At 48.4% G+C, this 25,388-nt stretch overlaps 1 protein-coding gene across 1 annotated transcript; it reads right to left on the bottom strand.

The window, feature by feature from the left end:
- On the bottom strand, positions 1-25,388 carry LOC135828904 (mitogen-activated protein kinase 1-like). Its single transcript, XM_065341337.1, has 9 exons — positions 24,923-25,388; positions 24,399-24,525; positions 18,548-18,606; positions 17,838-18,027; positions 15,868-16,152; positions 14,354-14,432; positions 13,036-13,212; positions 3,243-3,332; positions 1-1,447 (listed from the first exon to the last, which is right to left on the bottom strand). Exons 1-8 carry the CDS (start codon positions 25,039-25,041, stop codon positions 3,256-3,258), a joined length of 1,113 nt encoding a protein of 370 aa, XP_065197409.1. The 5' UTR covers positions 25,042-25,388; the 3' UTR covers positions 1-1,447; positions 3,243-3,255.

The raw sequence follows: 25,388 nt of genomic DNA, 5'->3' as shown, positions 1-25,388 counted from the left end.
TAGAAAGCAACGGCACTACGTCAGTCAGCGTATGCTAGATTGTAACTACGATCGTGTCCATCAATCCGTTTCACAAGAGAGCTGGTACACGACAATATTGGCAATGAGCTAAACAAACAGATTCAAATCACACATACACCGTTATGTAGAGGTATTCAATCATGAAAACAATGAGCTAATCACATTCACGGCTACTGACAGGAGGGTATTTTTGATTTCGGCTGACAAGAACGGATATAGTGGTTTTGTGCATGATGAGCGGAGACGACAGTGTGCTGTACAACAGAGGTGTGTATATAGCGCCTGCTGCTGCTGCTAATGGCATTGTGATGTCACGGTGACATCATGGTGACGTCTTCACAACGACGTCACGGCGATCATGTTGCAATGATGGCACATGGCGACACCATTGCAATGATGTCACGGTGACATAATCACATCATGATGCAGTGACATTGTGGTGACATCATGCCATGACGTCATGGCGACATCATCATAGACACCAGCTAGCATGGGAGTGATAAAAGCATGACTTAACAACGACGTTATGTTATTCTGAAAACATAACGTGACGTAAGCGGGGTATACAATGTATACGCAGCCCGAAAATATGAACACACAATGCTAGCGGTCTTCCGAGTAGTTTACACCGGAATGCTATACTGATTGGGAATAGGCGAGGGACGAAGCAATTTGCTGGGAGCTGGTCTGCGGACGGGGGCCGGCCGCTGGAGAATAGGACAAATACGGACGGGGATTATTGATGATGTCGGCCAAATTCATTCCTGCAAAGGATATCCAAAACGTTAACAAGAGACAGGAAGAGCAGAGGACAGGATCGATGGCGGGCCGCAAGGACATAAACAGAGATGAGACAGGTGTGAAAGCGTCAGCGCTGCCCGAAGGAGTAGCATCCAAAGACAACAGGTGAGAGCCGTCAAGAACTGGCGACACGAGAAACAACGACAAAGATGATTGGTGATAGCGAGTCACAGAGATGCTACACGGCCAGGACAGTGTCCAGCTACCACTAGGAGGTTGCTCCTACTCCATACACACTCCATACAGCAGAAGACATCAGCCACAGCCAATCAGCTGTCCCCACTAGGAATGCCGCCGCAGCTTACGGTCGACAACAGGCAGCAAACAACAACAGCGGCCGCCACACCAAACATGGATTGTTAACATTAGAGAAAAGCACGACGAATTCAACGAAAATAGATCATGCAGAGCGGTAAAGCATAGTTTTCATCAAAGTCGAGATTCGAACATTCGAGAATGCGGAGAACAAATACAAAGCGGGTAAGTATCGGAGACACGTTGACGAATTCCATAGACATGCTGACCCAAGGTATCACGAAACAAGAACTATACGATGTGCGCTGGTTGACAATGCTTGAGGTAGGCACAGTGTGAGGTAGGCACGGGATGACCACCAGTCTTCACTCTGTCAAGCACACACAACGAGAAGCAAGTAGAAACATGCCCAGTGCACAACAAACAAATACGCAAACGCACATACACACATACACACACGCACACATGCACATACACACACACATACACACACACACACACACACACACACACACACACACACACACACACACATAATCAGGGAATACTGCCTCAACATGGCAGATGGCCGGGCGTATGTACAGCCCAGACCATTTTGCAATGCGTGTGCCTTGCGCATGCGCGCGCACACACATGCATACACATTCAGACTCAGATATGCCCATCGCGGGAGCGATGATAGCGACCAGCTATGTTAGACATAGCAACTTGTGCTGGGCTTACACCATTCAACAGCTTGCAAGGCTGATGAATGGGCCGCCACTAATTTTAGCCTGGTCTACACCACACAGCTGATTGAAGTTGGGTTTTTTTCTGGCCAGTGAATCCCTATTTTAGAGTATTTTTCATTCTTTTTTTACACACACACACACGCACAAACTTGCGCATGTACTTGCTCACTGCCTGAAGCTGGTCACACAAGCCTCCCTTGGAAGAGTGGAGAGAGGTTCAAAAGGGCTCGTGGAAAAATGACTCAATAGGTTATTGTAGCGTCCACACGAAGACACCCTCGCCCTCAAATCCCCAGATTCTGGGTGGACTTGAAACACATGACCTCACTTATGGGTTCACTGCACAGCAGCAGTAAGAGGTCATGCCAAGGTCTGTACGGGAAAAGTACTGATGGCACCATACTACTTGTCCCTGGGTCCAACTGCATTTTCACTTGCCCATACTGAAGATAATACAGCCCTGCTCAGCTGCTCAATGAAATCAAGTCGCGTTGCTCAAGTACGCGCCAGGCGTAGCGCAGCCCTAGACGTGCAAACACTGGGCTGTGAAATGGTGCAAAGCACAAACTTGAGTGACACGGCTGGTTTCCCATTGAACAGGACTGTACTTGAAACTAATGTAGGCTACTAAGTCAGAGCGGAGGTAAAGTTATTTTTTGAAAAGAAAGGACCCAAAGTTTACATGATACCTTGTCCAATACTAACAGCTATATGTAAGTTCCAAACGACGGGGCACGTGTAAACGTCTGGTCCTTCCTCATATCTTCTCGTTAACCTATGGATTTAGGAGACAAAGGACCAAGGAACTACAAGTTACACTATAATGTCCACTAACACCACCAGTTACTAAACAATCAGCTCATGCGATAACATTGCATGGCACTGACTGACGGTACTGACGTTCTACAACATCGCATGAGCTGATTGTTTTGTAACTGGTGGTGTTAGTGGACATTATAGTGTAACTTGTAGTTCCTTGGTCCTTTTTACTTTTTATAAATAATCCTTGGCTCTCCATCCGAGTTCATTTAGGAAAAGCGTTAAAATTGCGAATCTCGTTTCAGTAACATGTCTTACAGTAATCAGAAGTAATAAATTAGAAACCCCATTCTGACGGCCATTCAGCGACGTTTCTATTTTAGTGATTGAAGAAATCAATCCAAAATTATAGATACACCAGAGCACACTTTGCCATACTGTACTCTGTCACAGCATGGCACAGTTTGGCACATGGTGAACTTGAAATAGAAAGAATACGGAACCTGAAACCAGCATAGGGGACACGCACTCACACGAGCATGCCCTCCCCCCCCCCCCCTCCCCCACCACACACACACACCATGTACACAGACAGACCATGTAAACACACACACACACACACACACACACACACACACACACACACACACACACACACACAAGCTAGCAACTCACTGGCTGTCGTTTCCTAAGCGTCTGGTTTGCCTCCTGCCGCGATTTTCGCTTGCTCATCATGCATATGCTGTCCTTCCCAATAGATCATTTCTGTACACACACATACACACACACACACACACACACACACACACACACACACACACACACAAACACAACACACACACAAAGGCACAAACGCACAATATTATACACACACCTTGACCTTCATAATTGAAACATCAAAGAAGCAATGAAGAGCTCACAAACGTGAGTTTCAGGCCAGAGAAAACGTCGCAGTATGCACAAAACACGATGGTTAGCTGCGGAACGTCCACGCCACACCTGCATTCCTGTATGCCTGTACCAGGAAGAAATGTCTCCTCGGTAAGGCTACAAGACCAACTTGCCCTGCGACAACAATATCAGCCGCAGGTAACCGTGTCCACTGGACATAGTGCTGTCACTCCTCCCCCTCCTCTTCCGAGAGAGAGAGAGAGTGTGTGAGTGAGTGAGAGAGAGTCTGTGTCAATTGCAGTACAAGCGAAGCACAGTAATGCCCACAAGTGGACCTTGTGGTGTGCAGATTGTGCCAGTGTGTGTCCTGCGGCCAGTGGGTATCCTGGGGCCAGTGGGTATCCTGGGGCCAGTGCCCTCACAAGCAATACCATACCCCAGGCACGGCTGTTTTTTTGCGCGATTTTGGCCCATTTAATATGGCGGCCAAGAACGCGTAAAAATTCATGTTTTTCGTCCAGGAATTGCTTTAGACAGAGAAGTATTCAACAAACTTCACCACTTTTCGTCATCCAATCAGCTTGGTTTGCCCTGAGTTTTCAATTTTTCTGGCTTTGCCTTTCCCTCAGCTTCGCATACATGCCGCGTGACCCCTGCTTCGATTTTGTTTCCTTGCGTGTGGAGGACGTTTGTTTTCCTCTCCTGGGACGTTCGTCGTGCAGAATTTGAGCCAACGTTCGTGCCCCAAATCATATCCCCAAATTTGAGTATCGTTTAGATAATTTGGAATCTGGTAGGTAAGTGTCCGTTCTGGTGCTGCAGAAAATTTCGTTCCGTGATGTGCATCAATTCCGTGTGACTTGCGTTTGCAATATTCCCACACGTCTGGTATTTCCCCCACTTACTGGGTCGTAACTACACTTGTGTTACTCTCCAGTGGTTGTGAGGACATAGAGTGATGATGGATGAACATAAATCGATACTGCAAGAAGTCTGCCGAGTCGGTGGCAGAAGGTTTTCCTGCTTCAAGCAGTCTACCACATATAGTGTGGCAAAATACAGCGATCTGCTGAAACCTGTACGTGGCATTGATATCTCGAAAGATTGCCCAGACGTCCACCCACCATACATCTGTATTCTGTGCGAGCGAGCCCTAAAGAGAGCCAGTAGAAAGGCAGACCATTGTGGATGTGGCTGTGGACCTGTCACCAAATGGTTGCACCCACCATCGCACAAACTGCTCAGTGTGTGCAAGCCAGAAGAAAAGGGCCGCAAGCGCACACCATGCAAAACCGAAAACAGCATTGCGAAATGCCGCACTCCTGGCAGCATCCAGCCAACAGAGCGATGATGGATCACCTACACACTCAGCCACCAGCGGTGTAAGCGGTCTAGATATTAGTGCAGGATGCATACGGTCAAGAGCAGCGAGACAACATCCTGTAACACTGCCGCTTGGCAAGGAGAGATGTTTAGGCAGAAATGCGGCGCAAATTTGCATCATTTGTCAGAATGCCGCAGACGGTATATTGGAAACAGCATGCGGCAATGAGCTGAGTTGTGCAGGGTGCATAAGCGAATGGCTGAGCACGAATAACACGTGCAAGTCTTGCAGCGCTGACATGGCTGCATCATCGATGTTCACGCCCAGCATCGGTCTAACCAGGGCTGTCAGCAGCCAGTCTGTCGCGAACCATGTACATACCCTTTACATAAACCACTCGAAGCAGACCATATTTTCCTTAGTGCCCAATTTTCTTGTGAATCAAGACTGAAGAATATTTACAAGGGGAGAGCGATAATATAGGTGAGTCGGAGTGTATGCCTGTAGCAGTAGTGTGCCGTGAAAGTGTCTTGCGTACAGCGTCAGCAGAAATATACAAGCGATAAATATACAAACGCATCGAAATTAGCTCCCAAGGAGTAGCGAAGAATCAAAGAGAAGCAAGAAGAGCACCAAGTTGTGGAACTAAAACAGCTCCACGTGCATGTAGCTGAAAAGGTGACACATAAAGATACGCACGGTGCAACGAGTCCAACTGTGAGCATGAAAATGGATAGTGAAGGCCATCAAAGATGCCGATAGTCGTACACACAGTCCGTGTTGGATGTCGGTGCGTGTGCAAGCCAAGGTGCATGGGTTCAAACTGAATCAAAGGGTGCCCGGAACGGAAACATTAGAAATGCAACGAAGTGCAAGGTGAGAAAAAGGGTGCCCAGAATTGAACCTTAGATATACAAACGAGTGCAAGATGAGAAAAAGGGTGTCACAAAGGGATGCGAGTGATTGAACGTACAGATCATGCACTGAACAAGGATACATGTATACGTAGACCTACGTAGCTGTGAATTCTTGGATATACATGCATTGTGCTCGTGACTACGAATAAATCCGATCGCATTCGCGACACTCCCGCCCGCTGAAAGTGACTACCATAGTTATGAAATAGCATACACATGAGTGAACAATTACAACTGTGAAATGAAGTGTTGAAAGAGAAAAATTGAGTGGAAACAGTTATTTGTATTCAGACTGAATTCGTAATTATCATGGTTTGCATTTCATCGAGCCTTCGTTTGATTTAAAACTCAATAGGTCCAACGTAATCTATGCCTGTGAATTCATACAGTAGCAACTCCATTATTCTTTCCTTGGGCAAAAGCCGGAGGGGGTTTCGGAAGTTGAAACGGGCCACCATCGTGCTGTTTACATGACAAACAGTGTTGTGGTTGTGTAAATTCTATCCATTTCGATTCCGCTCGTTGGTATTCGTCACGTGAGATGGTATTGCCAACCGATTTTTTTTGGATTTTATCAATAAATTTCTGTACGTACGCTGTGACTCTGACTAGTTTCCCGAAAGACGTGAATTGTTCCGGGTCCATGCCTGCTGGTGATCCGTCAGGACCCTCCCCCTGCACGAGAATAGCAGTGACAGGAGTATCCTCCATTGGATCGTGGCTTGTCGTTGGCAACGTAGTGAGTACATGTACTGCATCATCCGTAATTCCATGATACTCCGTACTTCCTGATGGTAAATACCCGAACGTTGATTTTACCATGCACATGCCATTCTGCAGTGCAATACTGCCGTCCATTATGAATCTGTGATAGTGATCTACACCAATCAGTATGTCCACGTCACACTTCTCTGGTTCCTGTACAGGTGGTTCCGCAAGAGGCATGCCATGCAACTTCATATCATTTGGAAGCGGGAATCGTTGAATTGGGTGACACAGGATTGATGTGACATTTGCGCAGACCTCCGTGCAAGATTTGTCTGGTTGTTCAATTCGTAGATTGACTCTTGGCATGGTTTCGATTTTCCGTTTTTCGTTACCAAAGCTTGACACTGAGATTGTGTCCTCTCCAATCTTGTTACAGTGCAGTTTGTGGCATAGGGATTCAGTGATGAAGGATCTAGTTGCCCCAGTGTCGAATAAAATCCGAGCATAGCATTCCTGGGTTCCGCTTTCATTTGACACCATTGTAACTGCTGTTTGCAAAACCGTGTTTTTGCAATCTGCGATTGCCACTCCCATTGTGGATTGAATTTGGGATGACACTTTTCCTGCGCCAAATTTCTCCGGACAGATACTACAATGGTGTGTTGTGCGTTTACAGTAGTAGCATGGTTTAGTGCGCTCACATGCCCTTGCACTGTGACCAGATTTCAGGCAAATGAAACACCGTCCATTCAATTGATCTTTTCTGGTTTCTGCATCTGTGTACCTGGTACACTCATCAGCGAAATGCGATTGTCCGCAGTAGATGCATTTACGCTCCATTTTTACCGTGTTTGCTGCCATTGAGTGAGCTACGTGTGTCGTTGGGTTGGATGGTCGGTCCCTTTGTCGTTCGTTTCCGCCGGTAGTTGCAGCTTCCGCTGCTTCCATTGCATCTACGTAGTGGTTCATTGCCTCACGTAGACTTCGCACTGTCCATTTCGTGGTAGTGCCTTTCTTTAACTCTAATTGGGACATAACCGATTTCGGTAATTTGGAGGTAATCAGTGGAATGAATAGTGCCTGTGACATGTCCTCATGTAGCGCACCTAGACTTCTGATGTTTGCCTCGACGTCATTCAAGAATTTCCGCAATGATTCAGGTCGGCTAGACGGTTTCTCCAAATCGACTAATGCCAAGTACCGAGCATTGATTACAACATGGTCTTTCCCAAATCGATCCATTAGCAAATCCCATGCAACCTTGTAATTTGAATTTGACAGGGCCAAACCAGAGATACATTCCAGCGCTTTTCCTTTCACGTGTGTTTTCAGGTAAGATAGCTTCTCCACATCAGACAAAGATTTATTTGTGTGAACAGTGGCAGTAAACATATCTTGAAATTCCTTAAATTTCATTACATCACCATCAAAAGTGAACAATTCCAGTTTAGGCAATTTGACCGTGTTACCAGTTTTATTGCTAGCATTACTCTGAGAATTCGTCAAATTTGTCATGATGCTCTGATTGCTTTGATTCATTGATACCATTTCCGACAGCAGTCTGTCGAGTTTGTCGTCATCCATTATAGTTGCTGTAGTTCCTGCCGCCATTGCCGTGGCTGCAGGTTGCGGATCCTTTTTTTGACATTCCATTTGTAAGAATTTTAGTGACACCAAATTAATGTTAGTTACACGTATAAATTCATCCATTTGTTCGATCCATCCCGTTTGATTTTCCTTGAATTCCTGGTCGTCAGACCCTTTTATTTCGTACCTGTTAATTAAATCAGTATACTTTTCCAGCGATATTTCGAGTGCCTCGAGATGCGAGTCCAATTGGAAATTGTGTTGACATAGCTCTCTGACTGCTGCTGGATCCGATTCAATGTCCGTTGAGATTGCCGAGAGGAAACTACCCGTTGTCGTTTCCATATCTTTGATTGTCTTGTGGTGACGAGCAGCCTTTTGGCGCTTGCCCCTCACCGCCGCTTGGTTTTCCATGGTTCGTCGGTCGTTCAAATTCCTGTACTAGGAGAGTCGCCGCTCGACTCTCCCGGGTTTCGGCACCAAAATGTCGCGAACCATGTACATACCCTTTACATAAACCACTCGAAGCAGACCATATTTTCCTTAGTGCCCAATTTTCTTGTGAATCAAGACTGAAGAATATTTACAAGGGGAGAGCGATAATATAGGTGAGTCGGAGTGTATGCCTGTAGCAGTAGTGTGCCGTGAAAGTGTCTTGCGTACAGCGTCAGCAGAAATATACAAGCGATAAATATACAAACGCATCGAAATTAGCTCCCAAGGAGTAGCGAAGAATCAAAGAGAAGCAAGAAGAGCACCAAGTTGTGGAACTAAAACAGCTCCACGTGCATGTAGCTGAAAAGGTGACACATAAAGATACGCACGGTGCAACGAGTCCAACTGTGAGCATGAAAATGGATAGTGAAGGCCATCAAAGATGCCGATAGTCGTACACACAGTCCGTGTTGGATGTCGGTGCGTGTGCAAGCCAAGGTGCATGGGTTCAAACTGAATCAAAGGGTGCCCGGAACGGAAACATTAGAAATGCAACGAAGTGCAAGGTGAGAAAAAGGGTGCCCAGAATTGAACCTTAGATATACAAACGAGTGCAAGATGAGAAAAAGGGTGTCACAAAGGGATGCGAGTGATTGAACGTACAGATCATGCACTGAACAAGGATACATGTATACGTAGACCTACGTAGCTGTGAATTCTTGGATATACATGCATTGTGCTCGTGACTACGAATAAATCCGATCGCATTCGCGACACAGTCCATACACTGCAACTTCCACGAGCCATCGCTACGTGGATGTCCTGGAGTCGTGTCGCTGCATGAATTGCAACGTCATGTCAACATGTGCCCGTTCAATCCCACAGAGATGCCATCGTGTTGCCCAGCAAATAGCCCGCCACTGTCGCGAACGTCGCGATGAAATACATGAAAATGAATTCGGAATAACCAATTCATCTTTGCATTTCATGACGATGATTTTGTACTCTCTTGCTTGCTTACGTTGTGGCTGATTCCACGCTTGGGTTACCCAAAGTCTAGTTTCCCATCGTCCTTTCTAGTAATTGACTTCATTCTACTTCGAAGTACTAGTAGCTTCGAAGCAATCCTTCGTTTCTCTATTCTTTGCATTTTGTTCACAAACAAATTCTTCGTTATGTTTTCGTCCCGTGAGTATTTTCGCGCTCTTGATTTGTTTTGCTCACGCGTGACTTTCCTTTCCTTTCTTTTTGTCATGCATGATCATGATGATGTATTTGGTGTGACGTATGTGTACGTGACCACGTGACCGCGTGTTCACTAACTACATGACTGTACAGACAGTAGGCTAGTGCATTTTAGCGATTCGCTCTCCTTGCTGTTCACTTATTCTCCATTTCTGTTTTGTCGCTGCACTAGTTCCTTTTGTCACCATGCCACGTAAATGAAAGTCGAGTCGTGGTCGCCATTTTTATGCATGTTCTTTGTGCGCAGCTGCCTGTGGATGCAGCTGCCCTTTTTCGTTGAAATTTGATCTTGTTTGAGAAAGAAACAAAGAAACAAACTTTCCAAATCAAGAAACGTTAATTGTCTTTCATGTCCGTTGAGTCGTGATTCTTATGATGTCGCGAGTCACGACAGCCACCAAGCACGACACCAATCCGCTCTGTGCGCCCATCGTCAACAGTGACTGACGTTCTAAGTGCTTCTCCGTCGAAGTTGAAGGGCAATGTGGCAACCAACCTCACTGCACGTCTGGTCACGGCTAGGGCAGAGAGTGACAGGCTGGAGGTTAAAACTGGCGGGGGAGGCAGGGGCAAACCGCAAGTTAACCAACTAACACCACGAGGTGGATAAGCTGGAGTCTGAAGTTGTAAGCTGGAGTCTGAAGTTCGGCGTTTCTTGAGTATGTGGAGACAGCACGTTGTGGCACGGCGACTTGGCAACATCACGCCAAAACTTACGGTGCCGCTCATCAGGAAACTTGGCGTTGGCCTGGGCCTGCTCGGGGAGCAAGGGGCAGAGAGCTTGCACGCCAGTCTCAACACCCTCAACGCCATCTATAAAACATACCAGGAGACCTCGCAAGGCGGAAAGTTGTCCCCCCTACGCTCCAAAGAAAAACATTTCGTAGCACCGTATTTCCCCGATTATAAGTCGCACTCAATTATAAGTCGCACCCCCCCCCCCCCCCCCCATTTTCAGGTTTCAGGAATATTGTTTCGATATGATCACTTCAGTAGTAAGTCATTCTCGATTGTAAGTCGCACCCCCTTTCTTACCCTTGAATATTCGTGTAAAAAGGAGCGACTTATATTCGAGGAAGTACGTAACTATAATCATGCTCCTTTTTCAAATTTTCAAAAGACATATTGTTTGCGTTTTTTATGTCGAATTACACTGAAAACCAACTTGATTTTGTTACTATTCACAAGAATTTACCGATCCGCATCGAGTTTTCAAAACTTCTCTAAAACCCGGTCAAACGCCGCCGTATTGTAATCTGGTCAGCCACGGACAGCCGTGCAGGGGAGCTGGAGAATCACCTTCGCCGAACAGCGAGATCCCACTTAACACTGCACATGTATACAGTCTACAGTCCATTTCAAAAATATAGACGCACGGCATTTTTGAAATATGAGCCCCAGCCAGCAGAAACCTGAACATGTGTAATTTTCTCAAAAATTATTTTTTCCCTCCAAATTGTTTCTAGACTATTAGTCATTCAAGTAATCAAGTTTGGTGACAATCTGATAAGCGAAAGCATGGAAAATAGAGTTTGAAGTCACACAGGTCAAGATTCGGTACAGTTGGCGCAGCATCCATGCGCATTGACTCCATGCAAGTTGATCCTACAGTTTCTGATTGTGACGTGGAACAGGTACATGTAAGTAAATAGAATGCAAGTCAGGCTTGCCCTCTTGGTGCTGCAGGCATGAGCAGTTCAGAAGTGTGACGATATTCCGTATACATCACTACCTTCTTTACAACACCAGAGTGCAAAACGATTATTGGTGGCTGGCCTTCCAAATTGTGTTCAGGGACCTCTGTGCTGGCAGTTTGAGCATTGTCCCAACGCTTGCCATACTGATAGATGTACTGACCAATACCACTGACATCCACTCCCTTGCACACTTTCACTCAGACCATGATTACAGCATAATTGTATTTCAATGATATGAGCGAATACTCGCATTTTGTAGCACGTGAAGATGTTGCCCCAAAGCGTTCAGCCGGTTTGAGTTTTTAGGGATTCCCTTTCTCAGCACAGGCAGCAGCCAGCTTGGCGTCGTCTGGCAAGGTAGAGTACTGATAATACTACGCTCTGTTTTGCGCCGTGAGAAGCCCTCCATCAGCGTCTGCAACATCATTGTCGTCGATGTAGAAATACGGATCGCTCAGCGGGTCGACATTCAGCTTCTTCTCGCAGTCGCTATTACTCCAGCACTGACTATCGTCGCCACCAGTATCCAGTGTCGATTTTATGAGGGCTCTTCGTTGCTATGCATATGAGACTCGCCACTGCTGGACAAACTCAGCGAGATCGCCACCAAAGAAATAATTCCGATCGCGAACTAACTTTCAGCGCCGCTTCGTACAGGGAGTCTTACGCTGACAACTCTGGACCTAAGTCTTTGTCGCGACACCTGTCGCCATCGCTGTGTCTAAACTCAACCTCCGTGTGAGGAGCTCTCACCTAGCGCTAAAATCAATTGACCTGAGACATTTGAAGACACTTGAAACTCCTTTGACAACAAAGACACCCACTCGATCGAAAAAGAATCTTCAAAAGCCAGCTCACTGCGCGTCCCAAACTTTGACGTCACATTTTGATGATTGATATCAAGTACACAAGTGCTGGTTTTCGCTGGCCGGGGCTCATATTTCAAATTTGGCTGGAGCTATTTGAGAATTCTTTTAAGAATATTGCTCAGGTCCTTCCCACAATTACTCTCATAATGAATTTTCGCGATCGGATAGCAAACGCCCAATTTCGAAATTTGTATGCACAAAGTGATCACAGATTTTATGTGGTATAGATGCTGGCCCAACGGTCTTTTGAAATCATGCGTCTATATTTTTGAAACGCATTGTAGTTCAGTTACTGCGTTCTGTTTTCGTGGTTCATGAGCACCGCTCCCCTTCCCCCCCCCCCCTTCTCCTCCTCCCCCCCCCCCCCTTTCTCCTCCCCTGCCCCCCCCCCCCTCCCTCTCCTGTGGACATACTGCCAGGGAACTAGCTAGCCATGTCATCACCATTGTATACTCGCCAAGTCTCTGCACCACAACCTGGCTTGGTTACATGTACACGTAATGAGATTTGACTTTTGACTGCGTTGTCAGCCATACTACAGTTCTGGCCAGAGAAATGAAACTCTATGAACAATGTAACGCCCCACTCAAGTTACTTAGCAGAGTGGTTGGTGTGTGTGTGTGTATGTGTGTGTGTGTGTGTGTGTGTGTGTGTGTGTGTGTGTGTGTGTGCGTGCGTGCGTGTGATGCTAAGGCCACGTAGCCATCGTCGCTAGTATATTTATGAGATCGGATTTCTCAGGCCAGAACTGTAGGCAGTATGCATACCGTACGACAGTAGCACAACTCATCCTACCTTTCAGTTGGTGTTTGGGGTAGTCGTCAAACTCCATGTGGAACTTGAGTGGTTTCGTGCAGACCGGCTCGTCTGATGGGTCGTAGTACTGCTCCAAATATGGATGCGCAAGTGCCTCCTCCACCTCGATGCGGTTGTTGGGGTTGAACGTGAGCAGCTTGTCCAGAATGTCTAGGCCTGGGCATGCCACATACACACATGCACACAGGCACATTCACACACACGCACACAGGCACATTCACAAGCACGCACGCACACGCACACACACACACGCGCGCGCGCGCATACGTGCACGCGAGCACACCCACACACACAGAACGTTCAATCGCAACACACTTTGACATAACACTGTGGACAGGGAAATCTGCAGTCATCGCGAAACACCAGCTCAACTCGGTGTCGAGAGATTTTAATTATTCGAGTCTCAATATGAACTTTGAAGAAGACAATTCAACGGTAATACTTCAAATTACCAAAGCTGTGTAAAGATGTTATGTTGGTAGCGTCTGAGGTAGCCAGGTTCCACAGCACTTTATTTTGTATGTGTGCGTGTGCCGGGCATGAGATAGCGTGCCTGCCACGCCTGCAATGCCTGCCACGCTTGCCACGCTTGCCACGCTATCCCGTACATACCGTATTATCTCTAATATAAGCACGGTCCTTTATTTTTTCAATGTACCTCCGCCCCGTGCTATTAATGGAGACGTTCCTTTATTGGAGACTGTTCCATTATTATTTCAACCTCATTTCAGAGGCATGTTGCCATGCCAAATTCATGTATGACACACACATTTCAGGGTTTTTTTCGCCGGTACAGATAATGAATTTACACAGTGTGCTTATAATGGAGACTGAGCACTTTATTTTTTGAATGACGCCCAAGGTGTTCTATTATTAGAGACGTGCTATTATTGGAGACTGTGCTTATATTAGAGATAATACGGTACCCTGTTTGCCATGCCTAGCGCGCTATCCCGTACATACCCTGTTTGGTCACTCCCAATAAGGTCACAATTCCTGAAAAATGAATAGTTTGTACTTGACAGAGTGAGAACTGGCTGGTCCGGAGCACTTTGAACCTTCCACTCGGCAATCCTCCCGAAGATTGGCGACAAAATCACTGTACTCCATGGGACTGATACAAGGATTGTGCACGCATATTTCATTCCATCCATAAAAAACACAGAGAGAGGGAGCAGACAGACAAACAGACAGACCGACAGACAGACAGACAGGCAGGCAGGCAGGCAGTCTGACAGGCAGACCGACGGACGGACCGACGGACGGACATGCAGACAGACAGACACCGCACACATACCTTGTGGATTTGCCTTGGGAAAGAGCTGGTTCCATGGCATCTTGGGTTTCGTTGGCAAAGACTGAATGTAGCTCCGTGCCTACATGAATGCACAAAGATACACAGACATGATGTTAGGAATATGCAGACACACAGGCCAGAATGGAAAGGGTTAAAAGGGACAAAACTGGTCCAGACTAGAGTTTCCCTGTGAGCAGCCATTGGAGAATCTCCTCCTACCTGTACACATTCCTTTCCAATTTGGTTAACCGTCAATCTCTCTACTCCGCTGGTATTCTTCATGACGGGGTTTGCGGGGGGTGGCAGCATGCACATGATGTTGCAAGGGATGACATCAGCATAAATAACACCACCACAACAGCTGGTAGTAAGTACTAGTGCAGCTAGCAGCACCACCCCCCCCCCCCCCCCCTCCCCCTGTCGCAACCGCCACCACCACAACCGGCACCATCAGCAGCAGCACCGCCAACACCACTGCTACCATCACAAGAAACGCAGACGCTGGCAACATATACACACACACCTGGTCCTGGTAAACACTGCCATTACGGTCACGTGTCCCCTCGCGGGGCCGACAACATGGAAAACCACCCGCGACGGCAGAAAGTCGGCAGTCTGCCGAGAGATCAGGGACCATGTTCAATCGGCACGACGAGAGCCATCTTCGGCAGCTATGGATTTGAAATCCACGAGTAGAGCGGCAGCACCGACCACAGGCCCCACAGTGGGCTTTGCAGCATGAGAGGGCGAGCTGCACACGCGGCGGCAGAGGAGTCGCCTGAGCAGCAATGGTAGACACCGCCGCCCAGCACGGAGCCCGAGACGTCCTCTGCTCTGGTGGAGGACGGTTGTACTTTTTGGGGCTCTTGTTTCTGGCCTCCGTCCGTGCTTGTCCTCGCCGTTGTGGACGGCCTGGGGTGTCCCCAGCCGTCCAGGCAAGTAGCGCCTGAGGTGAGGTCTTCAACGACAGGAGACTTGGTCGGATAGCTACAATGCCGACACTCTCCTCGTCGCCCCCACCTCGGAGTCCTTCGCGAGGCCCTGCAAGCCCGCGAGTGGAGCAAACTACCGCACGAAGGCGACGACCTGGAACGACACTGAGCATTGGCTCATGGAATGTTCGCTCTCTTGTGGAGAGTGATGGACCAGTCCAGATGGCAGCCGTGAGAGGAATTGTTTCCGACGATAAGAAAATCTTTCAAATAGTTGAACACCTTGAAAATATGAAAATGGACATCGCCGGTCTTCAGGAAACGCATTGGTTTGGCTGTGAGCAGTACAGAGTCACTGGAGCGGAGGTCATTACTTCTGGACGCCCAGTACCTGGAGTCGGTGAGCCATGTCAGAGGGGCGAGGGGGTTGCGTTCGTGCTCCGCGGAAATGCTTTGAAAGCTTGGCGTGCGGGTGGATGTCAATCGTCGCCGCTCTCTGCTCGTGTCATGTCACTCCGCTTACACACACACACACACACACACACACACACACACACACACACACACACACACCGACCGTACCTTCTCGTTGCGGATACACATGAGATCCTCCTCTGACGGAGATCCCAGCACTCCCAGTATGTGAGAGATCTGATCCAGGTAGTGCTTGCCAGGGAACAGCGGTCGATTAGCAAACATCTCTGCCAGGATACAGCCCACTGACCAGATATCAATGCTCTTGGTATAGCCGCGGGAGTTGAGCATGATCTCTGGTGCTCGGTACCATCGCGTGGCTACGTACTCGGTCAGGAAGCCCGTGTGGTCATGGTCTGGGTCGGCTATACGCGCTAGGCCAAAGTCACAGATCTGTGCACAAACACACGCATGCATGCATGCACACATACAAACACACACGTGCACACACAAAGAAATGCACATGCCAGCACACACATACACACACACATGTCAACACACACAAACATTGGCAAGTTGATAACTGCGGAGTAGAGAAAGACAATACAAGGACAAGCAGCAGAAGTTGTAGATATTGGCAAACAGAATTTCCTCCACACAGCATCTACGATTCGGAGTCATGTTGCTGATGTGAATGAGGTTGGGAACGTGGAATAGGTTCATTTACAGAGAAAGATGGCCTCTCAAATTTGGGAGAACATGCGGAACAGAAGATGGTTTTTCTACGAAAGGCACTCTCTGCAAAGTGCACTGAAGAGGCTAAGGATGGCCGTAAAACACATAGCAATCAGCTACCAGCTGCAAGGGAGATGGCGGAGTGCTTGCTAACCATAATCAGACTTGCACATTTTCGTTTCGAAGACTTTTAAAACCGTTTGCATGCAGTACAAGTACAGCACTGCTCAATGAAATCCAGTCACAGCGTCACTCAAGTACACGCCAGGCATTGCACAGCGTCACTAAAGTACACGCCAGGCATTGCACGGCGTCACTCAAGTACACGCCAGGCATTGCACAGCGTCACTCAAGTACACGCCAGGCATTGCACAGCGTCACTCAAGTACACGCCAGGCATTGCGCAGCCATACTAGACCTGTGAACGCTGGGCTGCGAAATCGGGCAAGGCGCAAACTTGAGTGATGCAACTGGATTTTATTGAGCAGGGCTGCCACTTTTCTGTTGGAAGAAATCCGAATGGAGTCCGTGGGTGTCCCACGACCAGGCGCAGAGGAGTAAGGAGGCAGCACTCTCGTTACGAGCCAAAGCTTTTTCAGGATTCTAAGAGCCTGAAATAACAGACTAGGGCACTTTCGTGAGCAATCCTAGCGAGACAGTGAAGACTGCCTTTGGTCAGTTTGTCGGAACGACCGGTACGAATCAGAGCAATTCCGAAAAACCGGAAAAAGTGACAGCCGTGCCATTGAGCAGAACTATACATACTGTATAACATTTAATTTTAGGTGTATACAAAATGTCGATGTCAGGGACCTGCCAGGTTTCAGGTGTGATGTAGAATTCCGTGACCAGCGTTCCCTTCACATACAGTGCATACTCTAGTGTCATTCAGGTGTAATTTAAATTTAGGTGGCTGGTTTCGCTACTGAAATTACCGAAATCAAAATTACACCGAAAATACGGTGTTGTCACAGTACTACACAAGTAACTACACAAGTAACTACACAAGTAAAGTAAAGTTTGAACATCAGCGTTACCACCGGCTATACAATCGTATTGAGAAACACAACCAGCTTAGGAAGGTTCGCAAGTGCCAGACCACCACCATGCCTGTGATACCAGGGTGGCAGATGCAGCGCCTAACGGCGAGGGTGAGGTGGTAAGTCTAACGGCCCTGCCCGACAAGGGGGTGAACCAGATTAGCTGCATCCATGTTACCCTCACTCCGAGTAGTGAGTACCCAGTTGAACATGGGTGTCGGCGCAGTTCACTGCATGTAAGGTGGTTCACGCATGCATCGCTGCATTTGTTAGCACAGTACACGCTCCCTGCTCCCAGCGCGGGTCTCGAACTCGGGACCTTGTGATGTGCTACATAGACAGGTGCTGATATTGGTACCGTACCTTTAGATCACAGTTAGTGTTTAGCAGAAGGTTGCTCGGCTTGAGGTCGCGATGCAGCACATTGGCTGAGTGAATGTACTTGACACCACGCAGTATCTGGTACAGGAAGTAGCAGATGTGATCGTTGCTGAGCTGCTGCGAGCGAAGCAGCTTGTACAGGTCAGTCTCCATCAGCTGCTGGACAATGTAGCTACGACAAGAGTGTGCTCAGTCAAGGAAGGTTTACATCCAGAATTGTGTGCTACTTGTAGAACATATACAGTACAACAATGTCAGGGTGACCAATAAAACACGGCAACCACGTGTACCAGAAGACTACAACAACCAGGACCAAGGGATGCTTTGCTATGTCCAGTCAAATGACCCTGGATAAGGTGACCACTTGGTTACGGAGAGGACGTTTCGAAGGTCCCTTGAGCGGTCGTCTTAGACAGGGTTCACTGCCCCCCCCCCCCCCCCCTTACCCCTTCGGCCAGCCCTGTTCAAAACTCTCAGCACCATACAGTAGCATCGCCACCTAAACCATTGCACAGTGCAGTCGCCCGTCAAGGAGGCACATGCACTACATGTAGTCATTACTCGTCCTCCTCCTCCTCCTCATCATCACAGTTCACAGTAAAGACAATGAGCAGGTGCAGTGCAAACAGCTGTAACTACGATGGTAACCATGGTAACTACGATGGTGGCTGCACAAAGGAGTGAAAGGATACATGTCTTTTATGTCATTGATGTCCTCCGGATGTCGGATGATGTCCTGGATATTGATGATCTGCATAGTCCACCAAACACACATGAGACAAACAACAAACACACAACAGACAAACGGCAAACAGAAAAATGTTATTACATGACAATGCCAACATGTGATTATTGACATTGACACCACTAGCAGCAACAGCAGCAGGAACAACACCACCACCAGCAGCAACACCAGCAGCAGCAGCAACACCAGCAGCAGCAGCAGCAACACCAGCAGCAACACCAGCAGCAGCAGCAACACCAGCAGCAGCAACACCAGCAGCAGCACCACCACCATCAGCAGCAGCAGCAGCAACACCAGCAGCAGTGGCAGCAGCAGCAACAGCAGCAAAAGCAGCAGCAGCAGCAGCAACAGCAGCAGCAACAGCAACAGCAGCAGCAACACCAGCAGCAGTGGCAGCAAAAGCAGCAGCAGCAGCAACAGCAACAGCAGCAGCAACAGCAACAGCAACAGCAGCAGCAGCAGCAACAGCAGCAGCAGTGGCAGCAGCAGCAGTGGCAGCAAAAGCAGCAGCAGCAGCAACAACAGCAGCAACAGCAGCAGCAACAGCAGCAACACCAGCAGCAGTGGCAGCAGCAGCAGTGGCAGCAAAAGCAGCAGCAGCAGCAACAACAGCAGCAACAGCAGCAGCAACAGCAGCAGCAACACCAGCAGCAGTGGCAGCAGCAGCAGTGGCAGCAAAAGCAGCAGCAGCAGCAACAGCAGCAGCAACAGCAGCAGCAACAGCAACAGCAGCAGCAACACCAGCAGCAGTGGCAGCAGCAGCAGCAACACCAGCACCAGTGGCAGCAGCAGCGGTGGCAGCAAAAGCAGCAGCAGCAGCAACAACAGCAGCAACAGCAGCAGCAACAGCAGCAGCAACACCAGCAGCAGTGGCAGCAGCAGCAGCAGCAGCAACAGCAACAGCAGCAGCAGCAGCAGCAGCAACAGCAGCAGGAACAGCAACACCACCACCAGCAGCAGCAACAGCAGCAGCAACACCAGCAGCAGCAGCAGCAACAGCAGCAAAATCAGCAGTACCAGCAGAAGCAACAGCAGCAGCAGCAGTGGCAGCAGCAGCAGAAGCAACAGCAGCAGCAACAGCAGCAGCAGCACCTCCAGCATCAGCAGCACCAGCAACAGCAGCAGCGGCGCCACGACCAACACCAACAACAGCAAGGGCAGCAGCGCCAGCAGCAACGGCAGCAGCATCATCAATAACAATGCCAGTGACACCACTGAGTAGCAGCCTCTATTCACGTTCTCCTCTTGTATTACTGGGTCAAGTTCCCGCATGCGGCGGAGATCAAAGCAAGCAACAACAACAACAACAACAACAACAACAACAACAACAACAACAACACGGCGATGGTGCCATCATGAGAATAAAGAATTCAAAACACCCATATTAACCACTCTGACCTTCTACACCGTATTAAGTGGCCCACTCTCTTCTCCCACTTTAAAGTTAAACACATAGCCTTTGCTCACTCCATCCACCACAATTCCACCCCGCCTCATATTCTAATGCTCGCAACCCCAAATCATGTCAATACAGGCTATAGCTTTCGGCAACTGCAAGAACCGACCGCTGCTTGGGTTCCCCTCTGTACAAATCTCTCCGCTATTTCAATGGCCTCTCGTCAACGTTACGCGATATTCAATCACCAGCTTTGTTTAAGCAAAATAGATCAAAACCCTACTGCTGAATTCATTTTGCTCATGCACGAGCCACGCTCACCCGTATATTATCTAGTTTGATCACTGCTAGCCATGAAGCTTCCGCATCATACTAATCTCACTATAATTACTATATCTTATTGGCCACAGTCCATCGTGAGAATAAAGATTTGAAACGTGTCACCAGTCTGGTTGCACCTAGGCTACGTGTCACTTTGCACACGACAGTCCAGCGTGTATTCACGCCCCGATGACGTTATGGAACGAAACCCACTCTTGGGTGCACTGAAGTGTCGCTGAAGCCGAGACCTTAGGTTGGCGGAGATACTCCAGATACACAGCTGCGACTACGGACACCTCTATCATACAGTATTCTGTTCTCGAGGTTAGTGGTTTCTCATGAAAAGAAAACAAAATCCCATGTTAGGACTGATGTGACCGATCTCGTTGCGGTTCTTCGCACCGTTCAAGAAGGGGAGGAGGGGGTAGGGACAGCAGGTGGATATTGATGGTGTGTTGTAACTGACACAGCACCGCGTCACAGGACATTTGCGTCTTGAGGCACACAAACAAACGGTACAGCTCTGGGCCACTGCTCCCCAACACGCTCGTAACCAAACCAACAGGGCCAGAGCACCCAGTCCTGTCATCGCCTAAACGTACTTTGAAAAAGTTGACCCTCAAATATAGAGCCAAAACGGATTTTTGTCGAGAATGATGTTCGTTTCTGGTAAAGATCGTAACATGGAACATGTGGGCACAAGTTATGCGATTGAGTCCACAAACTCACGAACTAGTAAACCAAATTGTGAACAGTCAGACGTACACAAGCTAGGACTAAACTTACAAGGAGTACTGAGACATTCCACGCTTTCTGCTAAAGTATCCCATGTGGCCGGACAACCTGAAATCCCAGTGATACGGCCCTGTCACGTACCATGACACCCACCGTATTGTTCCGGAGTATAAGCCGCACTTTGAACACTCAAAATTCACCCAAAAGGGGGGGGGGTGCGGCCCGTGCTCCATCATCTCTTTACCTCAAATCCCCTATATTCTCTGGCTATCAGCGGCCCCTTGGAGTAAATTGTCCTCCCACATGTCTCGGACGTCTCTCATCCGTGCACCTTGGGACCGGGCACTGCCCGTATCTCAGATTTGCCCGTATCTCATCTACCATGGATCATACAAATTTTTGAAGAAGTTTATTTGGCACGTATTGCTCATGTTCAGGATACGAAAAGAATCCATTGATAAAAAATGGGTGGATTACACAGGTTGGCAGTGACAAATAAGCCCTTGCGCATGCGAAAAAGTTCACCCCCCCCCCCCCCCCCAAATTCGAAGCATTTTGCCATAGAAACTCAAGCTGAAGGTGCCGCTAGATAGACGTTCATAAGAGACGTTTGAGTGTATTACTGGCAAAGTGCACTACTGCTCAATGAAATCCAGTCTTTTCTGAAGTGGGGGGGGGGGGGGGGGGGGGGTGCGCAGCCCTAGACCTGCGAACACTGGCCCCAACTTGACACCAATTGGATTTCATTAGAGAGGTTCAGATGCACGCTATTTCTGTTATTTGGCTGTTTTACACCAAGTTTGACGTGAAATTGCGGTCACCTAGGCGTGGGGTTCCCACGCTCATCTTAACCTCTCTATTGGGCAGCACTGTACTAGTATGGGGGGGGGGGGGCTGGGTAACTCTTCCCACTGAGTCTGTTGATTTGACATTGCATGTAGAGCTCAAAGACTAGGTCCCCTCAGGCTCAGGACTCCCTGGCCCTGTATCAGTCGGGGAGATGTCCTATCTAGGACATCGCACTCTGATTGGTCACCTGTCCCAGGGTTGTCATGGAAGCGTCAGTCGCGCACACGCGATGAAAAGAAGTGCTGCGTGAGCATTTCTGAATGTATGTGGAGGATGCACGATCGCAATGGCGATGGCTTTCTTTCCGAATTGGTCAAGTTTGAGTGAAAAGGCGGAGAATATCAGAGATCGGCGGGGATTGAGGTAGTGTATATTCGATTCGCCATCGAATATCCGACCGAATGGCCGTTTTGGTTTGGGGATTTCATGTAGGGTTTCTCGTAGCCACGCGGCGCTTCTTTGGAAACGATTGGTTCTATTTTGAATGTTTTGCCTTTGGAATGTTTCTTCACGCTCCATGCGTTCATTTCGCCCCAAACCTGGCCATGCAAAGGAGGAAGACGAGGCAGCAGGCGCTAGGCCCGTAAATTACTGCCTGGAAGATATTATTTGGCCAAAGCTTGCTGTTGGCGTTTTCGATTTCTTGGATACGACAGCTCTTGGCTAAAACTGGACCTTGGACGGTCTTTCTTGGACATCAACCCAGGGCGTACCACCTTGGGCGTGGTGGTCATGGACGTATCGCCATCGCTTTCAGCCAGACCCTTCTGCTGCCTGAAACCAATGGCGAAAGTAAAAACTTCATTGCAGCAGCAGCTGCTGCTCTGCTGAAAGTGCGAACACAAATTGCTTCGCCAATCCTCTTGTGCACTTATGCGACCAAAACGATTCGCTTGCCAGTTCCTTTGTCCAGGCGTACTCCACAACGAGGAAAATAAAATTCGTGAAGGCAAGATACGAATCTCGACTCGCTTGAGGCAAGCCGCCAGGAGAACGACAGCTAATTCATTTTGAGACGAAAGGCCTTCGTTGCGTTTGTTTTGAGTGCGACATGTTCATCTTCCTTGGACGCAACACAAAGTTTTGAGTCACGTGTCACGATTACTATGGGAACAGCATAGATGTATGCTGGACATCTCCAGGACTGTGTATGTACATGTACGCTGAAGTACAGTCAACGTGTTGATTTGACATTGGATGTAGAGCTCAAAGACTAGGTCCCCCCCAGGGCCAGGACTCCCTGCCCTGGCCCTGTATGTACACTGTCACTGAAGTAGTCAAGTACAGTCAACTCCTGACATAACGAACACCATTACATTATAAGCAACAGCCAAGCTACACTACAGAGCTAGACACATCGCTAGTACTAGTATTAGTATTACACTGCATTGCCAGACAAACCCAGGACGAGCCCAAAACGCCCCCAAGGATGCAATGCCAACGCCAACGGATTGTAGACTCCGCCACGCTGGCTGGCAGCGAGAGACTTAGAGAATACAGCTGATGGACGAAATCGGAACACGTGTCATGTTGTTTTGGGCACCAGAAGGAAAGATATTTTCCCCCTGGCTGTACATGTAGCTCAAAAATCAAAATCGTTTCTGATCATTGGCCTGCACGCCCTAGATCCAGAAAGCCATTTGGTGACTCGGCGAGGAGGAACAGTATGTCGTCATTCCCAAACGCTACCTAGGGTCACTAAAAGCGAACCCCTTCATCACAACGACACGAACACACTCGCGTCACAGGGCCGGATCGAGCAAGAATCTACCGACACAGAATGCTCCACAAGCTGGGTATCACCACAGCACCACAGCACCACAGGCACGGTCATCGCGCTGACGAGTAACGACCAAACGCGTTCGGAATGTGGGCGAGCGGGATATTTGCGTGCTCGCTAGCCAATGGCAATGCTCGTCGCTGGAACAAACTAACGCTTTGCCACAGTAACACTAACCGAAAAGAAGAAGGATCATTTTGCTGTCGCGTACACACTCAATACGTTTACAAGCACTGATTATGTTGTCCCAAGACGATAACCAAATTACGGAACACATCCTCCCGAACAAAACGAGCCTATTCATTCGGATCAGTTGCGCTAATTATTTCAAGTGTGCAGCGGAGCACGCAGAAATTATTTTCGACACGAACAGAGACGACTGATAGCGAGCGTCGAGACGCGGAGCAGATGGAAGAATAGGTACGATAGGAGGCGCCTCAAGCGCCAATGCCGAAATCGCCCGACACACAAGACAAAAAATTACGAACGCCGAAATTTCCCCAACACAATGTAGTGAATGTACAATGTAGACGTATCAAAAGACAAAAAAGACCGATCACACATACTGTGACATACTGTGACATACTCTCTACATGATGTAGCTACAAACAGCAAAGCCAACAATCATTGATACGCACCCAAGTAGATCTACATAGCGTTCAGTTGTGTTGTGCGCTACTATGCGCACATATCCATTCCGTTTCCACGTCCACTTACATTCTCGTGATTGAAGTAGCGGAGGATCTTGATCTCCCGTAGCGTTCGCTGGCAGTAGGTCTGGTGTTCGAAGGGACTAATCTTTTTGATCGCCACTCTGTCACCGCTAGAAGAGTCCGTAGCGGCCCTGAGCACGCAAAGCAAAGCACACAGGCAAGGAAATGGAGAACTAGAGAACGGCACCAGTGATTGGCCGCTACGGTACGAACGACAGGAGTAGATCGCATTCAAACTGCATTCAGCTATGCCAAACAAAATGCAAAAGCACTACATTATCTATGAAGACCAGCACCACGGATGTAGACGCCGCTAAAGTCACCCAAATAACGCCGGCGAGCGACCTAGTGAATGGTAAATACACTGATCCAGCACAACTAGCGGTTGTTTCATGGCCTTCATTTGCCCGCTAGAATGCCAGAGCAGGCAGACAGAAGATTGCAGTACTGATAGACGTGAAGAGATGAAAACAAGCAGTGATCGTGAGCCAGTGAAATCATGTCAGCCTGCTCCAACGGCGTACTCACACAACCATTCCATAGGCACCTTCTCCAATGTACTGCAGTGCTCCATAGCGAGGGCCCACATCAAAACTCTGCCCTCGGACCAGCCCCAGCTCGCTCGCGTTCGCCGCTTCTGCAGCCATTCTTCACCCACAGAGCTCAGCAGCTGCTAGCGATCGATCCTCAAATGCTAGCGATTCCTCTCGCACTCGGCAGGCACGCAAATCGCACGGTCAATCCCATACACCAGAGAGTTGTGATCGTTCTGCAGGAATGGCACCGACGAGAATCAGACCAGAAACTCTCCCACTGCAAACTGCTTTTGTTATCACCAAGACAGAGCTAGGGTGAAGATGGGAACGATCCAGTGGGACAACGTTTGGACAGACACAGTCAGTGGTCTAATCAGTCAAAGATTGAAGTCCAGACACCATGCATACCCGTGCAGTCGAAAACGAGACGCAAAAAATTCTTGTTGCTTTCACCTTCG

The sequence above is a fragment of the Sycon ciliatum genome, chromosome 12 (genome assembly GCF_964019385.1).
Source record: "Sycon ciliatum chromosome 12, ocSycCili1.1, whole genome shotgun sequence".
Taxonomy (NCBI): domain Eukaryota; kingdom Metazoa; phylum Porifera; class Calcarea; order Leucosolenida; family Sycettidae; genus Sycon; species Sycon ciliatum.
The sequence above is the reverse complement of the archived record's forward strand: the minus strand, read 5'-3'. Positions and strand labels throughout refer to the sequence as shown.